This window comes from Sycon ciliatum, chromosome 13 (assembly GCF_964019385.1).
Source record: "Sycon ciliatum chromosome 13, ocSycCili1.1, whole genome shotgun sequence".
In the NCBI taxonomy this organism is placed as follows: Eukaryota; Metazoa; Porifera; class Calcarea; order Leucosolenida; family Sycettidae; genus Sycon; species Sycon ciliatum.
In genome coordinates, this window is record NC_088655.1 from 26,214,192 (window position 1) to 26,236,082 (window position 21,891).

The 21,891-nt window shown below is 48.3% G+C and overlaps 1 protein-coding gene across 1 annotated transcript; it reads right to left on the reverse strand.

The window, feature by feature from the left end:
- Positions 1-234: 234 nt before the first annotated feature.
- On the reverse strand, positions 235-17,302 carry LOC135829756 (signal recognition particle subunit SRP54-like). Its single transcript, XM_065342141.1, has 18 exons — positions 16,988-17,302; positions 15,497-15,588; positions 14,629-14,713; positions 11,282-11,386; positions 10,814-10,883; positions 8,944-9,001; positions 8,283-8,372; positions 7,676-7,736; positions 7,248-7,307; positions 6,600-6,688; positions 5,288-5,388; positions 4,411-4,497; positions 3,748-3,821; positions 3,246-3,354; positions 2,820-2,911; positions 2,410-2,488; positions 1,992-2,087; positions 235-1,139 (listed from the first exon to the last, which is right to left on the reverse strand). Exons 1-18 carry the CDS (start codon positions 17,063-17,065, stop codon positions 997-999), a joined length of 1,569 nt encoding a protein of 522 aa, XP_065198213.1. The 5' UTR covers positions 17,066-17,302; the 3' UTR covers positions 235-996.
- Between the last annotated feature and the right edge of the window lie 4,589 nt (positions 17,303-21,891).

The window sequence follows — 21,891 nt, forward strand, 5'->3', positions numbered from 1 at the left end:
ACAATACCATACCATACCATACACGCACCAACACACACACGTACACACACACACACACACATGCGCACACACACACTGGCTTCTCGTTCATCCCGGAGGGTGGTGATGGGATGTGGCCACAAACAATTACTGTCAGTCAGTCTAGCAGTCAGTCTAGCAGTCAGTCTAGCAGTCAGTTTGAATGACCTAAACGCGCTGTGTAAATAATTAATTCACCAGTATGGCAGAAGTGAACACGATATAACACGATTTTGAAGTTGGGTACTCTTGGTGAAGAAAGCCCATGTGTGACCTCAGGGATCTCTACGCTGTTGTGCAGACTGGATGGAACTACTAAAACTGCTGCAAGTGCATGTCCAGTAGTAGTAGCAATGGGGAACGCATTATGCGGTAGCAAAAATTCAGCAAAATTTCAAATTTTGTGATTGTGTATGGTTGTGGAGAGAAATTCGGAGAGGGTGGCAGGCATAGGAGAACAGCCCTTGCTCCCAGACAGGGCGGCACACACAAGGACACACACACACACACAGGCTTCTCGTTCGAAATGAACCGACATTGTACAACAGGCGAGGAGAATATGTACGTGTACTAGTGAGAGCGAGTGCGTGTGTTGGCTGGCAATACACAAATCACAGCTGACTTTGAGGAAAAACAAAACTTTGACATGACCGCTAAAATAGAAACTATTATGAGGCTGCTGTGTACCGGCATATTTTAATAGTATTTGAAAGCCATTCACGAGCGAATGAGGAGGGGAGGGGAGGGGGGGGGGGGCAAAATAGCTAGCGCTGCTAGCTTGGATTATGGTATGTACACTAGGAGGGGGGGATGTGGCAGTGTTGCAACGTAGCGGAACGCAAACATCAAGCAGAACTCGCACGGATATCTGCAGAATTCATCTCGGCCGGCACTCGTGAAACTATGACACGCTGACATGTCTCCGACTTGGACGCTCGGGGGTGTGCTTGCACGCACAGCGTGGGTTTTTGTCTGTTCTTACTTCTTGCGTCTGCCGGCCGGTCGTCCCATGCCGGGCATACCACCAGGCATACCACCCTCCATCCCTGCCATGCTCATCATGGGGTCCATGCCACCGTGTTCCAGCTGTTTCATCATGTTCTGAATGCCCGCCATGCCACCTACAAACACACACACACACACACACACACACACACACACACACACACATATACACATACATACACACACATGCACACACATGCACACACACACACACACACACACATGCACACACACACACATGCACACACACACATGCACACACACACACACACACACACACACACACACACACACACACACACACACACACACGCACACACACACACATGCACACACACACGCACACACACACACGCACACACAACCAAAGACAGAACAGACAAGGTTGCCTCACGGGCATCCAGTGCCGGCCAGGGCAAAGAACACAGAAACACAAGAGTGTACTTCAACAGTTACTGCCTGATGAAGCCACCCCGGGGGTAGCAATTAGCAGATACAGTAAACCTGTCAAGGCGACCACTCGGATAAGGCGACCACCTGTCCTGGAAGACCTCTGCAGCCAGGACTAAGGCATGCTATTTCCAGTCAATTGACCCTAGATAAGGCGACCACCTGTCCTAGAAGACCACTGGAACCAGGACCAAGGGATGCTATTTCCAGTCAAATGACCCTGGATAAGGACACCACCTGTACATGGGGACCACATTTGTAAGGTCCCTTGAGCGGTCGTCTTAGACAGGTTTCAATGTACAGCATTAGAATTGAGTTGCAGCATCTTAGGCTGCATTCAATTGTGGAAACTGGGTACCGATCCACGCCGACCAGATCCGGGATCCAGATTCGTACAATTGAACATGTGCGAGTTTGGCGAATCCGGGGCCCACGGATTAGCACAATCGAACATGCCCTTAGACCATAACGATCGAATTTCATTGAACAGCCCTGTATTTAGCACTCATGTGACTTACCCATGCTCTGCAGTGCTTGTGGTCCCATCATCTTGGCCATCTGACTTTGCACTTGTCTCATCTGTGAAGGGTTGACGTTCTTGCTCATGTCACCACCTATACACAAACATACATGCACATGCACACACACGCGAACACACGACGAATGGCTTGGACGACAAAAGAGAGGACAGACCAAATGGTGATGAAGAGACAGAAAGGGAGAGAGAGTGATTGTGTGTGTGTGTGTGTGTGTGTGTGTGTGTGTGTGTGTGTGTGTGTGTGTGTGTGTGTGTGTGTGTGTGTGTGTGTGTGTGTGTGTGTGTGTGTGTGTGTGTGTGTGTGTGTGTGTGTGTGTGTGTGAGAGAGAGAGAGAGAGAGAGAGAGAGAGAGAGAGAGAGAGAGAGAGAGAGAGCTCAATTTAATCTTGGCTACCCACGTTTGAAGAGGCCCTTGATGCCACCCATCTTTTTCACCATCTGTGCTAGCTTCGTCGACTGCGTGAGAACAAGATGTACCTGAGGGGAACAAAGGACAGAACACAACGACAATCGACATGCGCACACGCACACACACACACACACACACACGTACACACACACACACACACACACACACACACACACACACACACACACACACACACAAAGGAGTACAGTTTGTCAGTTGCTACCCTGGGTGCACGTGCAGTGCACGCGGGTGGTGCATAGGGATGTCGCAAACACCAACAAGATTGTGAACCGCGTGCCGCGGTCGCAGCTCGTCGCAGGTGTAGCAAGTCGCATGTCGCGCTGTAAAAAGTTGTATTGTGAATCGGCCTTAGCCCTAACTCAAGCCATCGTGACTAACCTGAGCAACAGAGACGCCTGCACCCCGCGCTACACGCACCACACGACCGGGCTGCTTGGCAAACAGCTTAGCGCCTTGCGGATGATCCAACTCTGCCAGTGCAAACACACACACACGGAACACGCACACACAGAAAGTCACACATCACACATGCACGCGCACACACACGACACACACACACACACACATATACACACGCGTCCACGTACACACACCAAGGTGCGCAAGGTTCAAGGTCAAAGGGCTGGAAAAGGAGACAGAATCCTCGAAAAGTACTTTACATCCAGTGCGGAGAGAAAAGCATGTTAGATCCCAGGTATGCTATACCAGAGTCTTACAGTACAGTGCAAGTATGCACATGGAAAGAGACTCGCGAATAAAGCAGATGTGACATGTGAGGCTTGTGTGAATAAACCCTGGCAGTACCTTCATCACTCATGCTATCCATGATGGTCATCATTCTCTTGAAGTTGGCCATGGCTTCTTGCTCACCACCCTTGCCCATCAGGTCTTGCGACAAGCCAGGGAACATTCCCTGTACACGTGCACACGTACACACACACACACATACACACACACGTACACACACACACACACACACGTACACACACACACACACACAACATGAAAACCGTAAACTATTTAAAATTTAATCTTGAATGAGATCACATAGCAGAAAAGCAAAGCTCAGCCAAAACAGGGTGGGGCTGCCAGGATCCAAACGAATACATCCAAAACGAGAAGTGACTTACAATGCTCTGACTGAATGGTCAACCAGAACAGGATGAGGCCGCTGGACCCCAAACGAACACATCCGAAAGTGCCGAAACGAGAATAGACATACAATGCTCTGACTGAATAGTCATCCAGAACTGGAGGAGGCCCCTGGACCCCAAAGGAACACATCCGAAACGAGAAAAGGACTTACCATGATCTGACTGAACGGTCCCAGCTTCATGACGCCTTGGAACTGCTCGTACATGTCTCGTATCGTGAAGTGACCTGCCACGCAATACAAACAAGGTAGCGTGAGACACAGAAACCCAAGCTCTTACTTGTAAGAACTTGCCACATCTGAGGCAGTGCCCAAGCAAACAGAGCTTAAAAAAAGAGAGTAAATTATCGTGTCCGTTCCGGAAGGGAATTCACGACGGCCGTTAACACCCGGTAAACCCTAGCGGCAGATGCAGCGCCTAACGGTGGGGGCGAGGGGATAAGTCTCACAACCACTGGCACAAGTGTTGAGAAGCCCCATTGGAGAGGTTAGCTGATGGCAAACCCATTGCAGGTAGAGGCCGACTTACAGACAAACAAATTGACTCCCTCCAGCACTAGCCTACTATGGATGAGCCATCAGGCTTCACACACAGCCAATGTGACAGAGATGTTCACACGGGACAGTTTGGCCTCCTTCCATGGTCGGTCTACACTACAGATGATCGACCCAATCATGGGTTCTGTCCTTTGGGTGCCAACTCGTGGCGTGGGTTCCACGAAGAAAAGGCCAGGGAACCCCAGTACAAGTACGCAGCGCTAGCACGACACACAATGTTCTGCGCACTGCCAATATGTTCCATGAGGGTGCACTGACCATGTCTTATCTTGTCAATGAGCTCCTGGTTCTTGTCGAGCTTGAGCTCACCAATACGATCCACCAATCCTTCAATGTCACCCATACCTATGCAAACAATACAGAAAGAAGAGAGAGAGAGAGAGAGAGAGAGAGAGAGAGAGAGAGAGAGAGAGAGAGAGAGAGAGAGAGAGAGAGAGAGGGGGAGAGAAAGAGAGAGAGAGAGAGAGAGAGAGAGAGAGAGTGAGAGAGAGAGAGAGAGTGAGAGAGAGAGAGAGAGAGAGAGAGTGAGAGAGAGAGAGAGAGTGAGAGAGAGAGAGAGAGTGAGAGAGAGAGTGAAAGAGAGAGAGAGAGTGAGTGAGTGAGTGAGAGGGTGGGTGAGGGGTGGGTAGGCGAAGGCAAATCCAATCGCTTGCCCCATGCAGAAGAAAACATTCAATTCTTCATAAGTTAATAATCGGCATGGAGACCATCATTAAGGAGAGTGGGCGTGGTCTTCCTGTCTGCAACCTTCATAATATTCATAGTCCTTCATAAGTATGTGCAAGACAGAAGAGATTTTACTTCACCAGATACACATGCATTTCTGCCTTCTCATATGGTTATATGAGATGGCAGAAATGCCTGTACATCTGGTAAAGTAAAAACAAACGAACGAACAAACAAGCAGAGCGTAGGAGCATACAGGACACACTTCCAGCTATACGGAGAGTGCGGCCCAACGAAATCCAGTCATGTCACTCGAATACGCGCTGGGCGTTGCACCGCCCTAGACCTGTGAAACTTGAGTGACACGACTAGATTTCTGGATTTCATTGAGCAGGACTGCAGTACACTGAGAGAACACAGTACACTGAGAGTGCAGGGGGGGGGGGGCTCCAGAGGGCTCCAAACTCACCCAGCAGCTTGCTAATGAACGGTCTTGTCTTGAACTGCTGCAAATCGTCGATATGCTCACCAACACCAATAAACACAACAGGACTCTGAGTGGCCGCCACACTTGAAAAGAAAACAAAAAACACGCCAAGCAACAGAAAGGAATGTGGCTTGAATAGTAGGAGAAGCCACAACACCACGTCCACAGGAAACCAGTAGGGATTGGGATACCGTAATTCCGCGCATATAAGCCCACGGGCCTATATCCGGATATAAGCCCACCTCCGTTTATAAGCCCATGGGCTAATAAACAGACACAAATGCAACTCACGTGTCAAGTAGAATTTTTCACAATATGGATTCTTTCTACCATGGTACAGCAGGTCAGTGCAGTTTACCAGTAGAGTATGGTACATCCACTATGGCCACGGACTTGTACTTTTTCGGGAACCGTCAAAATTCGAATATTGGCCCATGGGCTAGAAAACGAACATGTTTTTCTGGATATTTTATCCCCAAACTGCATTATTTTACATATAAGCCCATGGGCTTATATGTGCGGAACTACGGTACACCTGATTTCGTTCAGAACATGTGTTTGGATGACATCACAATGATGTCACAAAGGCACTGTGCAAACATTTATTAAAATATGAGAAGCACATAGTAGTGTGGCAAGAAGGAACCACAGGTGTGTGATCCCCAGTAGCCTAATTGGCAGAGCACTGTCCCGGAAAGACAGGGGTGCTGGGCTCGAATACCGCTCGTGGATCCTTCCTTTGCAACAATAGTAGGGGTGAAACGAGTATCTATTTTGACCAATCGATCACTCATTCACAATATTCGATCGAGTATCCGATTATTTCGAGTATTTCGTCAATGTTCAAAAGCGCCAGATTTGTGAGTTCTCGACCAATTCGGAAGAAATTATCTGTAAACATAGAACAAAAGTCGCCAACGTCTTGTACAGAGTGTAAAGACTAATGATTTTCATCAGTACTTTCATATCGCATAGCTAACTAACGTTACTTGCCGTGGTGATCGCATGGTCAAAGTCATAAAATACTGACTCAAAGCATGCATAATGCATTCATACCAGTGGATGAGCGATACAACAAAAGTTTTTGAAAATAGAATGCCAATACTAAAAAAAACAAAAAAACAAAAAAACAAAAAAAAAACGGTCGAGTGCAAAATTTCGAATACTCGCTGGTTTGAAATTTGCGAACGATTACTCGAATATTCGAACTAATCGTTTCACCCCTAAACAATAGTATACCAAAAACGCATGACGTGAACATTCACCATGGTAACAAGAAACGGTTGACACTTACGCGCTCAGGGCACCACCACCCTTGGCGTGCCCATCCAGCTTAGTAATGATCACAGCACCGACGTCAACTTTCTCTTTGAACGCCGTTGCCTGTTAAACGCAAACACACACACACACACGCAACACACACACCCACACCCACAGACAGACACACACCCACACCCACACACACACACACACGTGAAAAAAGGAAATAAGTAGAGGGAATGCATCATCAACATAAAAAAACAATCCTAGCCAGCTGCTGAAAGAAAGAAAAACATCTCCTACTGAAGTAGAACACAAGAGGCAGAGACAGACGGACAGACAAGCTGACAGAGCGGGTGCACACACAGACAGGGCATGTGAGACGGAAACAGGGAGCTCGCTGACAAGCTCCCTTGAAGCAGCATCATACACACACACGCGCGCGCGCGCGCGCGCGCAGACTCACACATAGTTACACAAACCATGCTCACAAACCCACGCTCACACACACACACTTACAAACTCACGCTTACACACACACACACACACACACACACACACACACACACACACAAACAAACACACACACGCACATGCACACACGCCCACCTCGACAAGACTATGAGTTGAATATACACACGGTCAGGACATGGCACACAGACATAACTAGCTACACACATACCTGAGCTTCGCAAGCTTGACCGATAGAGGCATCCATCACGAAAACAATGTTGTCGGGTTGCTGCACAGGAAGAACAAGTACACCAAAACACACACACACACACACACACACACACACACACACACACACACACACACACACACACACACACATACGTATATGAGTCACATCTTTTTCCACAAACCTTCAGGACCAAAGACAAACGAGGACGGAGGAGAGGGGTGAGTCAATACGAAAGAGACCTGAAAACGGATGTGGTATTTACAATCAGGAAAACACGGTAAGTCAGAAATGATTCGAAATGCGGCAGGTGAGGGGATGGGGAGGGGGGAGAGAGAGAGAGAGAGAGAGAGAGAGAGAGAGAGAGAGAGAGAGAGAGAGAGAGAGAGAGAGAGAGAGAGCAGATAGATAGATACACACATACATACCAGAACTTGGGAGATTTGCAACATTTCCTCGAAGAGTGCTTCTTCTTGCCTATGCCGACCACTGGAGCGGGAAGCAAGAGACAAATACACTACAGTCAACTTCGCTTATAACGACACTCGGCGGGGCATCAAAAAGGTGTCCTTATTCGCGAAGTGTCGTTATACCCGAAGTCTAATTATATGTATTCCAGTGGGATGGGACTTTGCTCTGGGCATGGAAATTCTGTCGTTATTCGCGAATTGTCGTTATATCCGCAGTCGTTATTAGCGAAGTTGACTGTACATTACTTCCAGGTACAACAATAGTACAAGTACTAGATACTATTATACTAGAATTGGCACTATGCACACAAGCATAATGCATAACTCAATCCGCCTCACACTGTCACACACACACACACACACACACACACACACACGCACGCACGCACGCACGCATACACACGCACGCCCGCACCCACACACCCCCCCCCCCACACACACACATACACATGCATACACACGCACGCACGCACACACGCACACACACGCACATAGACACACACGCGCACGCAAACACACAAAACACAGAAGCACGACCATGTTCTGTCTTCTCGTCATCTCTTACCTGGTATCAACGATAATTATCTCGAATCCATCTTTCTTGAACTTCTCAACACCTTCCTGAGCTATCACCACCGGATCTGATTCGGTGTAACTAGAATATGAGGAAGAAAGAAACACCAATGAGAATGGGGACCATTAGCAAGGCGTGAAATGGCAACGCAAACAAGGACCTGGTTAGAGTCCCGTCCTGAGCACGCGAAGCACACTGGGTTTGTTTTACTAGGCCTTTCGTGAGGTGTGGTGGCTGATGAGGCCTTTCTTACCATTACTTTTCAAGTCGAATGCAGTGGTGATTAAAGCCGCAGCATGCAAGTCCTTATATTTGTATAACTTGAACGAAAGGCCTAGTCAAAACATTACGGCTTCTGTGCTTCGTGCGTTTGTTTGCTTCCCTCCGACCAACAATCTTTTCACTGTTTTGTATTATATTTATTTATATATCTTTTTTTAACTATGCACGCCCGGTAGAGAGACGTGCCTGTATCTGAGGCGTCCGGATAAGAGACGTTTGACTATACGTGTAATAGGTGAGTCCCACAGCACATGCACGAGTATTATAATTATACTAAGTAGAAAGACCCCAAGCACTTCGGAGCCCCTTTCACGCAGAGCATCAGAAACAGATCGTGCGCGTCAGTCAAGTGTCCAGACTCCAGACCCACCTGCCGTAGAACGGAATTCTTGCCTTGGTCGCGTTCTGCTTGATCTGATCAAAGGCACCTGTCACAGCACACAACACAGGGAGAGTGTCCTTCAGAGCATACAAATAGTAAAACCTGCAGGGCAACCACTCTGATCAAGCGACCACCTGTTTTATCTCACACGTACATGTAGCTGTTATGTCCAGGCTATTCGTACGTTATCCCATAGTACGGTGGGAAAACATGGATTCAGCCAATCAGCAGGCGTTATTTCCGGGGGATTTAGCGCGACATTCCCCTGCGTATTCCCCGTGTACGCACTTTGTACAGTTCAATGAACACCTTGCATGCCTGGTGCCTGGTGAAATGGCTTCATCCACCTCCATGACGCTCATGAAGGTAGGCAAAGCTGCACCGGTTTGGCCGACAGATTCGACTGGCTGGTCAAGCAGCCTGGCTGTTCAGATCGTTTGTGCCTCTATGGGGTTGCTGTAGGCTAGCATTGACTGTGAGTTCCGGTGTCCGGTTGTCCGCATTATGGTAGTGTCTGACACACCAGCTGCCTTCGTGTTGCTGGCTGTTGAACCCTTCTGTGCCTCTGTGGGGTTGCTGTGGGCTAGCAACGACTGTGAATTCCGGTGTCCGGTTGTCCGCATTATTGTTGTGTCGTCTGACACACCGGCTGCCTTCATGTTGGACACTGTTGTGGCTTGTACACAACGGTTGGTATATGTGCTGGTTAGACGGGCCCGATGGCTGATGTTGCGCATCCTTCTGTCGATTGAGTTCTTCCCCATGGGCCTGCCCGTGTACCATGTAGCGTCTTCCACCTTGTAACCAATAGAGGGCACCAGGCATGCAAGGTGTTCATTGAACTGTACAAAGTGCGTACACGGGGAATACACAGGGGAATGTCGTGCTAAATCCCCCGGAAATAACGGCTGCTGATTGGCTGAATCCAATATGGGCTATTTGGGCCCAATTTCTCTAAACTTTTCCAGGGAGAGGACCCCGGACCCTCCATCCATCCATGCATGGCCGCACCAATGTGGAATACCTTCCGACGCCCCTGAACCTCTATTCAGTGCTGCGACAGCAGAACTTCACATCGCATGGCAAAGTTCAAAAAGGCTACGCTGGCAAACAGTGCAAAGTGATCAGCAAAGAGTTGAACCCAAAGCAGGGTATCTATCATGCACATGGTGCAGAAAATGCGTACAGGTTTATCACGTGATGGGAACCTCCGCCGTCGCAGACCCCATAGCTGGAGTTGCACACTCTTGGGGGGGGGGGGGGGGCATGTACTCTTGGTATTATCAAGGAATACCAGACTCAGTACTTCACAGCTGAGGAGTGAGGTACTCTATTTATCCTAGGTCTAGTACATGTAATTGGGAAAGCACAGGACTGCTGAATGAAATCCAGTAGAGCCACACGCGCCGCGCGTTGCACAGCCCTAGATCTGCGAACACTGGGCTAAGAAATGGTGCAAGGTGCAGACTGGACTGACGTGATTGGATTTCATTGAGCAGAACTGTGTAGAGTGGTTTCCCATCTGTCACATGACCATACACAGGCCAGCCATGTTGGTTCCAACTCCACTCAACCCCTGCATCTCGTATGGGTCACATGATGTCGGCCATGTTGGTTCCATTGTCCACATGACGTGATCACTTCCTACACAACTTTAGTCACATGACCAAGATGTGAACACCACTGAGAGAGGGAGGGAGGGGGGAGGGAGGGGGGTAGGGACTGAGGGAGGGAGGGAGAGAGAGACAGAGAGACAGAGACAGACAGATAGAGCCAGACAGAGAGACAGAGCCAGACAGAGAGAGAGCCAGACAGAGAGAGAGAGAGAGAGAGAGAGAGAGAGAGAGAGAGCACGAACCTGCACGAAACGTATCTGCGCACACTATACACGACTTCCAGTTGTTACGATGTTGGTAGAAGTGAGCAAGCTGCAGAGAGGAAGAAACCGACACAGCAGAAGCACAATCCGTTACATTGAACAAGACAACACCACCACTCTGGCCCCACACAAATACCAGCTAATTTTACTTGCCAGCAACATGCCTCCCATCTGAAATCTCGAACTAAAAACGACACACCATCTTCCCGCTTTGCAGTTAAAGTCTAATAAACACACATACACACACCCAGCAGAAAGGGCGACACAAAACGTACAAACTAGAACGTACATGTAAAGTAAAATGAGATTTTCCATGCTCGCGTTACCCCCTGCTATACGACCGTGTTGAGAAACGCAACCAGCTCGGGAAGTTCCGTTTGTGCCTGTGGACATACCAACTGAGGTGTGCGTGACTACAGCTATGACCGCCACCCAAAGAGTACCCACCTTGCATACAGTAGTTGTCTTTCCGCTACCCTGGAGACCGACGAACATGATGACGTTTGGTTTTCCCTTGACAGGCTGCCATGGTTTTACGCCGGGATCGACCAGCTGTTCAGAGAAACAAGCACACACGTGCATGTGCACACACGCACGCACGCACACACACACACACACACACACACACACACACACACACACACACACACTCACACACGTAGGGTTACAGAAAAGCCGGAAAAGTCACACAAGCTACTCACATCCCCACGCAGCAGACCACAATGGTAGCAACTTCAGCAAACGGCGACAACACCCGCCAGCGCCTCGACCAGTAGACTCGCCGGAAATAATTTATCCTATGGAGTTTCGCATAAGAGTAGTGCTTGCAGCAACACACACCGATGTTTAAACCCGGCACGAAGCACTCTGGATATTTGTATAATACCGCCTGAACTACGAGTCTTTCTTGCAGACGAAAATCCAAACACGCTCAAGAAAAGAACGCGCTTCAAATTGCGCACAGTCAACACGTCCAAAAAAAACTTGTTCACAAATCCTTTCATTGAATTCTCCTCAGGTGGAATACAGGCAAAAGAAAAAAAACTGAGCAAGCACAATGCATATTATACAGCAGAGATGTGCTAGTAACAGTGCAAAGAGGAGTTGCCAGAAACAGCACGGTGAACTGCATAACCTCGCGCACATAGAAGGAAGGACAAAAAAGGTGCAAGTGTGAAGAAATCACACGACTGTGCAGTCTACTGTAGAACGGCTAATTTTAGCGGGTGAAATTATTAGCGTTTTCTAAATCAGGACCAATTTGCGATGAAACGAGAGAGCTTGGAAGCTCAGGGCCCTACGCTATGCTTTTATGCTTTTTTGCCTAGCTCATCGTACATGTTATAAGAACTGATGGAAATGTCTTTTTCCGTTGATTGACCACATAACTGTATTGCAAAAACGTTTCAATCGGTTTGAATATTATGAGTTAGGCAAAAGTATTTGCAGAATTTATTGCGGATTGTTATTTCTCTAATAATCATCTACATTTCGTTTGCTTCTTCTTTTCTTTTTATCTCCTTATACTGTAAATCAACAAATTTTGGCCGATGAGAAATAGAAACTTCTCTATTAGAGTGGTTAAGATGCACGTTATTTCCGATGTGACGCGCAATTTCACGTCAAATTGGAAATCGATCGGTATTTTTGCTCTCACATGCATCCATTGCTCAATCATGCATCATTTGCCTATATGACAAACTTTGGCCTGCGATTTACTTTGGTAGGTTGGTACCAAGCGGCGAAATCAGCGAAATTAAATCGCTAGCGAAAATTAGTTGATTTTAATACAGTATGACATGTGATGTCTGCGGCCTTCATCCTATTCATAGCTATATTAAAATTATTATCTCCACGTAGGTTATTTTTAATACAGTAATCGGATTTTCTGGCCTTTTTGTAGTAATACATGTACATTGACCTGTTCAGCCAATGACGACGCCGAATGCATGGTTGCCTGTGGAGCACATTACATAACTTTACAGTCTCCTAAAATACGTATCCTGTCCGACGGCAAAAGAGGCTGCAGATTTAGTTTTTCTGCGCGTCGACGGGATGTCTGCGACGCGAAAGTTCAGCTCGCGTTATTTGGCTCGCAAGTCGAAAAATCAACGCGAGTGACCTGCTGCTCACGTCGAAATTTGGACATTACATAACTTTACAGTCTCCTAAAATACGTATCCTGTCCGACGGCAAAAGAGGCTGCAGATTTAGTTTTTCTGCGCGTCGACGGGATGTCTGTCCTGACGTTTACTGGGACCGGCGCTGACTCTGCCGATCACGGGCGTTCTGGACTCGACGGGATGTCTGTCCTGACGTTTCCTGGGACAGGCTTAGACTCTGCTGATCACGGGCGTTCTTGACTCAACGGGATGTCTGTCCTGACGTTGCCTGGGACCGGCGGACTCTGCCGATCACGGGCGTTCTGGAGTCGACGGGATCTCTCTCCCGACGTTTTCTGTGACCGGCGCTGAATCGCTCGTTCACGCTTATTTTGGAGACGACGGGATCTCTCGTCCAAAGCATGTTTATGCTGACGCATCCTATCACCTATTCGGCGTCTATTCTAATTTAATTTCCTCCTCGTCTCCCTATTTCTTTCCAAATCTCCCTCTACATCAGGGAGTCGTATACATAATACGACGAATATTGGTACGGTACGGGACAGATACAGGAGCCCGCAAATATTGTGGACAGCTGTTATGTACAATCCTGTAGAGCCTTTGTAGTCACAGATACGGGACAGATACGGGACAGATACGGGATAGCTCCAGCCGTGACACAAACAAACAAACAAACAAACAAACACCAAATTAAAGCTGTGTAGACCCTGGCTAGCGCCAGACGTTACTGAAGTAACGTCTTCTGCATAGCTACGGGAATAAATACTTTAGCGGCCCGAGTTTCAGAGTAAAAAAAGAAAGAAGAGATGACCACATAGTACTGTAGTGTACATGCAATATTTCGATTGGCGCGGCAAAACTTTAGCGAAAACACTCCTTTCGCTAAAATGTCACAGGCGTTAAATTTAGGCGTTTTACAGTACTGCGACGACAATAGACAACCAAGGGAGGGAGGTTGTCAACAACTTGCTAGTTTCTGTGCCTTGGCCTATTGTTGTCGCGATACATCGCATGAGCAGGGGTGATTGGCGACACTGTGAGATGTGTGCCAAACGCAGAGGTGTCCTTTATCGAGAGCTGTCCACTACGGCATGCTCCGTCCAATGAAAAAATGCGCCAGAAACCAAGGAGCCATGATCATGGAGAGTTTATGCCTTATGCCATCTCTTGAGCCTTGCTCTAAGAGATCTACCATTACTTCATTATCACTTGAGCTCCGCAGCCCCTGCTTTTAGAGAGTTTGTGCATTACATCATCACTTGGCCATGCTTTTAGAGAGCTTGCGGATTACGTCGCCACTTGAGCCCCGCTCTTAGACACTGCTGTTAAACTCAACATGGACCTGGACATTTTCGGTTCCAGGTGCAAGGTCTCTGGTCAAAAACCCTCACATCACGTGCAGACACGATTAGTATTGATTACGCAACCTATCTCTATAGAAAGTTAGAAACATGCCGGTTGCTCTGAACATGCATGCGGCCAGACCAGGCGTGCTACAGTCCTGCTAAATAAAATCCAGTCGCACTAGTCAACTTTGCGCCCTGCACCATGTTGCAACCCAGTGCTCGCAGGTCTAGTGGTAGGGCTGCGCAACGTTCGGCGCGTACTCGAGTGACTCGACTGGATTTCATCGAGCAGTACTGTAGTTGCACGCAATGCACGACCACTCACCTTGCACAGCTCGTTGAAGACAGCAGACTGGATGATGCGACGCTTGTTCAGGCCGGCTGCCATCTCGTCGAAATCAATGGCCGCCCTGCACTCAGCGGAACACACAAACGCACACACACACACACGAGCGCACGCACGCACACACACAAATAAAAACACAATCATGCAAATGCAGACACACGCACATGCGCACATATGCGCACATCTGCACACTCACATGCACACATACACACACAACCACAAGCACGCAAAACAATATTGTAGTTCCAGGTACTGTGTACCGCAAAAGATGTAATTTTAGGCGTATTAAAATGCCGGTGTCAGGGACCTGCCAGGTTTCAGCTGTAATGTAGAATTCGGTGACAAGCAATTCCTTCACATACCCTGGTGTCGTTTAGGGGTAATCTAAATTCAGGTGCCTGGTTTCTCTGCCGAAATAACCGAAATAAAAGTTACACTGAAAATAACACGATACACAGTATAACACTTTAACACTTTTTTCATCCTGTTAAATATTGTTTGTTGTACACTAATATACTGGTATACAGAGAGAGAGAGAGAACGAGAGTAGCTCAAGCAGCATAAACCGACTTCTACACGCACCAGCCACGGACCTGGAAATGCTGGTAGAGGAAAGACGGAGATATCGTTCGGAGTAGAAAAAGAACGCATCTAACGAGACCAGTAAGTTGTAGAGAAACGGGTCATCAAAAAAGAAAGCCCCCTGTCGTAACAGAGGGGAATATTAGATAGCATTACATAAACAAACGGGAAGGAGACAATAACTTGATAACCGCAATCAATAAGACTAGCTGCATTGACATTTGTGTAGGTCGAATCAACTTGTCATATTGAGAGCAATACATACTTGACATTTTTGCGCAGGTCTCGTACGAGCCGCACGTTAACATCCGATTCAAGCAGAGCCGCGCATATCTCCTTTAGCATAGCATCAACGACCTGAGAACGCACAGATAGCAATGATGGAAGTTGTGTGCACATGCAGGTGCACATACACATACACACACACACACACACACACACACACGCATGCAAGTATGCCCACACGCACACACACACACGCCAACACACACACACACACGCACACACACACACCGCACACAACATTTAGCAACCACTGCATCACTATATACAGTGAGCACTAATAATCTCACCAGCCGAGCTCCAGGACCAGCACATGGAGCTGGTGACCTGAATGCCAGTACCCACCTAAAGTAGAACCTCTGTTATGCATGCACTTCGGGACCGAACAGTGCCCGTGTGTCTCAGAATCGTCCGCAACTCGGAAGTACTGTAAAACATGTTATTTTCGGTGTAACTTTAATTTCGGTGATTTCGGTAGAGAAAACAGGCACCTAAATTTAAATTACACCTAAAAAGGCAATACTTGAGTATGCACTGTATGTGAAGGGAAAGCTGGTCACATAATTCTACATTACACCTGAAACCTGGCAGGTCCCTGGCACCCAGATTTTAATGCACCTAAAATTACATGTTTTACAGTACACAACAGCCATAATGAAACGTCATTGAATAAGATTATTGGCTCTAATTTCCGTCCCCTGCCGAATTTCTACCCGTGAAGCGACTTCAGAGTACACGTCAAAATACTGTAATGAACCGACACATGCACTGCTGTACACGATACGGTGCCAGTGTAGGTATGCCTGTTGATGAAAACGTGCACTATCCAGCACGGCAAGTCTGATCTTTCGTGTAGTTCAACAGTGTACTGCACTCGGCAACCTAGATCTAATTCCCGACCTCTGCAGGAAAACCAGCTGGGCAACAGCAGTTTTACGGAACATGTAGTACTTGCGTGTGTGTGTGTGTGTGTGTGTGTGTGTGTTTGCACGCATGCGTGTGTTTACGGTGTGTGCAAGTGACGTGTGAGCGCGTGTGCGCCCGTGCGCATGTGTGTGTGTGTGTGTGTGTGTGTGCAAGCGCGCGCGCGCGCGCGTGTGTGTGTGTGTGTGTGTGTGTGTGTGTGTGTGTGTGTGTGTGTGTGTGTGTGTGTGTGTGTGTGTGTGTGAGAGAGAGAGAGAGAGAGAGAGAGAGAGAGAGAGAGAGAGAGAGAGAGAGAGAGAGAGAGAGAGAGAGAGAGAGAGACCAGTGCAAACCAGAATAACAAATGAATGATGGACCTAACAAGGGAACCACGCAGATCACCACATGCCATACTTGCTACGCGAGCATAATTCTGAATAAGGGTCATGCACCACAAGAGCATACAGCTTCAATATCCACCTACACAAACTATACATCACGAACTCATCCTTCACTACAAACAACGAAATGTTCACTGACTTTCATGTTTCTCTTAGCTCTTTTAACTTACCTCTTCGCTGATGACGGTGGCTTTGCTCAGCGAGTGCAAAGCCGTCGTAATCTTACGGCCAAGATCGGCGAGAACCATGATGAAGCTACTTGTGTCTCCAACAATGCAAATAAATTCTCAAATCTCTCAAGCAAAATAAATTCGAAGAGGGAAAGCGCCCGCACCACGCGAGGCTACCATGTCTTATGTTATGGAACGCAGCAGAACTCGACAAGCTACACCTTGACTAGATAGTGTGCTAGTTCTTGTAAGAAAGACCTGCTACTACTACTGTACTAGTAATCAGAAAAGTGTTACAAACGCCTGATCTGATGAAATATAAAAATAGGGTTGAGAACAAAATCAGGGGGTTTGTTGAGTCTGTTGTCACTTGAGTCGAGACTCGATCGATCGATCGAGTGGAGTGTCCGTGACATGATGCGTTTTCCACTGTGCCAGATAATTTTTTGCTTCACATGTGGACGCAACCGGTTTACCATGGTTTACCACGTCAAAAGCTAAACAGAGCTGAGAATGTGTGCTATTTCAGATTCACGCCATAGTATTTCACCCCAAATACTATAAATTTGCGCTTCCACCTTGCAATTCCTGCTAGAAAGTTGCGAATTCATCTGAGACTGCGAGTCAGCCACTTGCAGGTCGCGTCATCGCTAGCGCTGTGTCATGTCTGACGCCATTTTTGAATCGTGACCTCACAGTAGTCAACCGATACGGGGAAATCCCTGCGTAGAAGATCCTTGCCTTGCCTTGTCAGTGTGTGAGTACACTGTTAGTGTTACCAAGAGTAGATAAACAAGAGTGTGCAACTCCGGATCTCTCCTGCACAATCTGCAGATACCCCGCGCCCACGGCGGAATTTTTTGTTTACGTCACCTTTTTTCAGAGAAACGCGGCTTTGCCGCGCAGAGCAGTGTGAGAGCACGTGCTGGGCACCGACCTTGTAGTGTAAAGCCCAGCCAAGTGCACGAGGGAAAACTCTCCAAAAGGCTCGCAGCGCGTGCGTCGTCGAAAAGATTACGTCAACAAAAAATTCCGCCGTGGGCCAATCCATCCGGAGTTGCACACTCTTGTTTATCTACTCTTGGTGTTACCAAGAGTAGATAAACAAGAGTGTGCAACTCGCGGATGGGTTGGCCCACGGCGGAATTTTTTGTTGACGTAATCTTTTCGACGACGCACGCGCTGCGAGCCTTTTGGAGAGGGTTCCCTCGTGCACTTGGCCGGGCTTTATACTACAAGGTCGGTGCCCAGCACGTGCTCTCACACTGCTCTGCGGCAAAGTCCGCGTTTCTCTGAAAAAAAGGTGACGTCAACAAAAAATCCCGCCGTGGGCGGGGGTATCTGCAGATTGTGCAGGAGAGATCCGGAGTTGCACACTCTTGTTTATCTACTCTTGCTGTTACGTATTCGGATTCCCTTGAGTTGAAGGTCATGCGGGAATAATCCGAATATTCCACCCAAGTCCCAAGCCAGGTCATGCGGGAATATTCCGCCCAAGTCCCAAGGTCATGCGGGGATATATTCCACCCAAGTCGCAAGATCATGCGGGAATATTCCACCCAAGTCACAAGATCATGCGGGAATATGTCGTTTTTTTGGCTGTGGCAGGAAAACCACGTAGCAGCTAGCACGAGTCTGTGCTGTGCACATGTGTTCAGCGACGACTTGCAGTTGCAACAGATCGCGTTTGAAAACTAGGAAGTGCACCGTACCCTCGCAAGCTAGCTTGGCGTGGGACTTTCGAATCTCATCACTTGGCAGGCATGGATTTCGGATCTCCTCCAAGTACAAACTATGTTCGAAAACAAGCCTGGCTCTTTCTCACCCAACAATCAGGCATTGGTCGTACATGTAGTTGGAGCACATCAAAGGTCGCCGAAGCGAAGGCTGATAGTCTGCATTTCAGGCAAGAATCCTGGGAGCACCGCGGCTATATTTGGATTGGGATGGTTTCGCCGGAGGAAAAGCCGTTGAGATTACAGCCTGTAGAGGAGCGGTTTGGGAAGACGACTTCGACAGGTAAAAGCACTGAAGTATGACTGCATTCTGACTGAAAATTTAGTCTACCGAATGATTCTCTGCATGCACCTCTGTAGTAGACTGTACTGTACTCTGATGTGCTGCGGGTTCGGAACGACAGAACACAGTCGTTTGCACCCCGTGAACTTCAGTGCAAAGTGCAAAGACCTTTGTACGCTTGGCTTCGCACAAATCCATGTATGGATGTTGTATCATTTGTATGACAAGGCTTTTGTCCAATCAAGAGTCAAACAAGTAAGTTAGTTTCTTGGTACTGTACAACACGGTGCAGTTCATGGCAAGGACATGGAGCTACACGAACTACACACGTCTACAGTCTGTATACGAAGAAAATGAACCATGCATTGTACATGCCTGGCTAGTAGTAGGTGTTGATTAGATCAGGGGGCATGGCAGTGGGGCACAGTCATCTAGAAAAGCGATCCTGTCATTTTCCAATGTTGTGCCAAGAGTACATAACCCCAAGGGTCTTCACCTTGGATACGGGGTCTGGCACGGCGCACTGCCTGCATTACGCAGCCACGGACTGGGGGCCATTGCGTCATTGTCGATTTGCTGGGGTTTCCTGCTTCGCAATCCGCTTTCCTCGGAGATTTCGGGTGGTTTTGTACGTGATGCGTCACGCACAGGAATTGCCTTTGAACTTACCGTACTGCAGGTGAAATCGTTGAGGCTGAACAGAAGGAAAACTCAAATCCGGGCAGCTGGATCAACGTTTCACTACGTATTGCCGGCAGCCACACTTTCCCTGCAGTTTGAAACCAACGTCAATACAGAATTCAAGTTCATGTATCCGAAACCGGGTCGGAGATCGGGCAGGCATTCAAACGAACCAAGCACAAACTGACGGATTAGCTTATGTGAGAGACTGTGGGTTTTAGTGCATAGATACCAAGTATGTGCCATTGATGCAGGAGAGCACGGATTGTACAGTCAAACCTGTCCAAGATGACGACCTTCAAAACCTGGTCTCTGTTACCAGGTGGTCTCCTTATCCAGGGTCATTTGACTGGAAATAGCATTCCTTGGTGCTGATTTCTGTGGTCTTCTAGAACAGGTGGCCGCCTTATCCGAGTGGTCGCCTTGACAGGTTTTACTGTAGGTACATGCATGGTGTCGTGAAGGAAACACGCTCCACAATAGGCGCATAGAAAAGAGATCAGGGCAGCATACATGTAGAATTTACTAGGGGTGTCATCTGGTACAGTCGTCGCCAAAAAATCCGGCCAATGCTGTGCTAGCTACCGGTAGCTGTATGTGTGCCACTTCTAGTGCTGGTACTCTACCATGGTCTACCATGGTCTACTACAGCAGCCTAGTGCACGGCACATGGTCTGCACTCTGCACATTCTGTGCTGTGCTCGACTCTGCAGGGCAGAGTGCAGCGCGGACTGTTTTCACCGCTGTGCTCACGCATGGTGCTGGTACAGTCAGACCTCGCTTATCCGGTCCTCTTTTATCCGGATCCCTCGCCATCCGGAAGAAAATCGTTGGTTACCGATTTGCAGCATATGCCTTGCATACATACAGTATGTGCGTTCGATTATCCGGCTCCCTCGCCCATCCGGATATTTTTGTGGAAAACGGATGTGTGCGGTTATGCGAGGTCTGACTGTACTGTGGACCAGTGTGCACCCTCTACTGACGCATGCATGCTACAGGCACCATGCCACTGTACATCTGGTACATGTATCCATGCCATGGCATTGGCCGGATTTTTTGGCAACGACTGTAGTAGGGTACCCGTGCTACCCGCAATTAGATCGGGTACCCGGGTAGCAATTTGCTCCAGAGAACCCGATCGGGTGGTTGGAGTACAGTGTTTTTGCAACGGTTGTTGTAAAATGATGTGTTGTTTTCCTGTGTGATGGCATTCCCCAAACTGTCTCGTCTAGTCGCGTGCATGTGTGATATGAGCATGCACGATTTTGTAGTCGAGCGGCCTTTCGTCAGTCTTCTTGTTCGTCCCTTTGAGTGTAGTCTCCATTTCCGTCTTGTCGATAATAATGTAAAACAAACCAGTCTTGTCCTTTGTGTCCCGCGTCCCGGGGAACGGAATGGCTGTGATTCCATAACACGGTGCATGTAACCAGCACCACTACCTGCTTACTATAGATATTCTACTGTCGTGGACATGGAAATCCGGTCGTACGTCTAGCGGCCCCAGGGCGCTGGCCATGCAGCCGTGGGTAAGTGGTGCACGCATGCTGCAGCGGGCTGCAAGCACCGGTCGCATCGGATCAAGCCCTGTTCTGTACGCGCCGAGTGCGCCGGCCCCGGTCAATGGACTGGATTTCCATGTCCACGGCACTCACAGTATGTAGCGCAAGTGCACACTCACGGTACAAACTATGTCAGAAAATACCCGATATGGTACCCGTGCTACCAAGATAAAAAAAATACCCGAACCCGTAATACCCTGCTAAACCCGCCCTACACATTGCAGCCGTAGAACCTACCCTTGTCTGAACTCAGTCCCCCGTCCGGTGATGATACATGCAGCATGCACCGAAGTATCATAGACTTTGCAATACATTTGTACCTCGGTTATCCGGGCCACGACGTTACGGGCACTTCGTCCTACCGGGCCCCTTTGGCGAGTTTCAGTAGAAACAGTGACGTCCCATGCCACATTTATGGCCTTTCCCCATCAAAATGTATGTGATTCGGAGTTCCTGATATTTCAAAGTTAGGGGCAGTGCCCGGTCCCGGACCGCCTGGATAAGCGAAATATGACTGGAAACTGTGTGTGTAAAGGCACTCCACTTTTTCCCTCAACTAGTGTGTGTGTTCAGGAAGGGGGGGGGGGGGTCCTGACCGCACATTCTCTCTCTCTCTCTCTCTCTCTCTCTCTCTCTCTCTCT

Bases quoted from the DNA above. Each gene is read 5' to 3' on its own strand.
- LOC135829756 (XM_065342141.1), bottom strand. From the start codon at position 17,065: ATGGTTCTCGCCGATCTTGGCCGTAAGATTACGACGGCTTTGCACTCG. The intron at 11,387-14,628 runs GTGAGTGGTCGT...TTCTCTGAACAG, and splicing joins TCTTCAACGAGCTGTGCAAG to CTGGTCGATCCCGGCGTAAA. The intron at 3,355-3,747 runs GTAAGTCCTTTT...GCACGTGTACAG, and splicing joins GACCGTTCAGTCAGATCATG to GGAATGTTCCCTGGCTTGTC.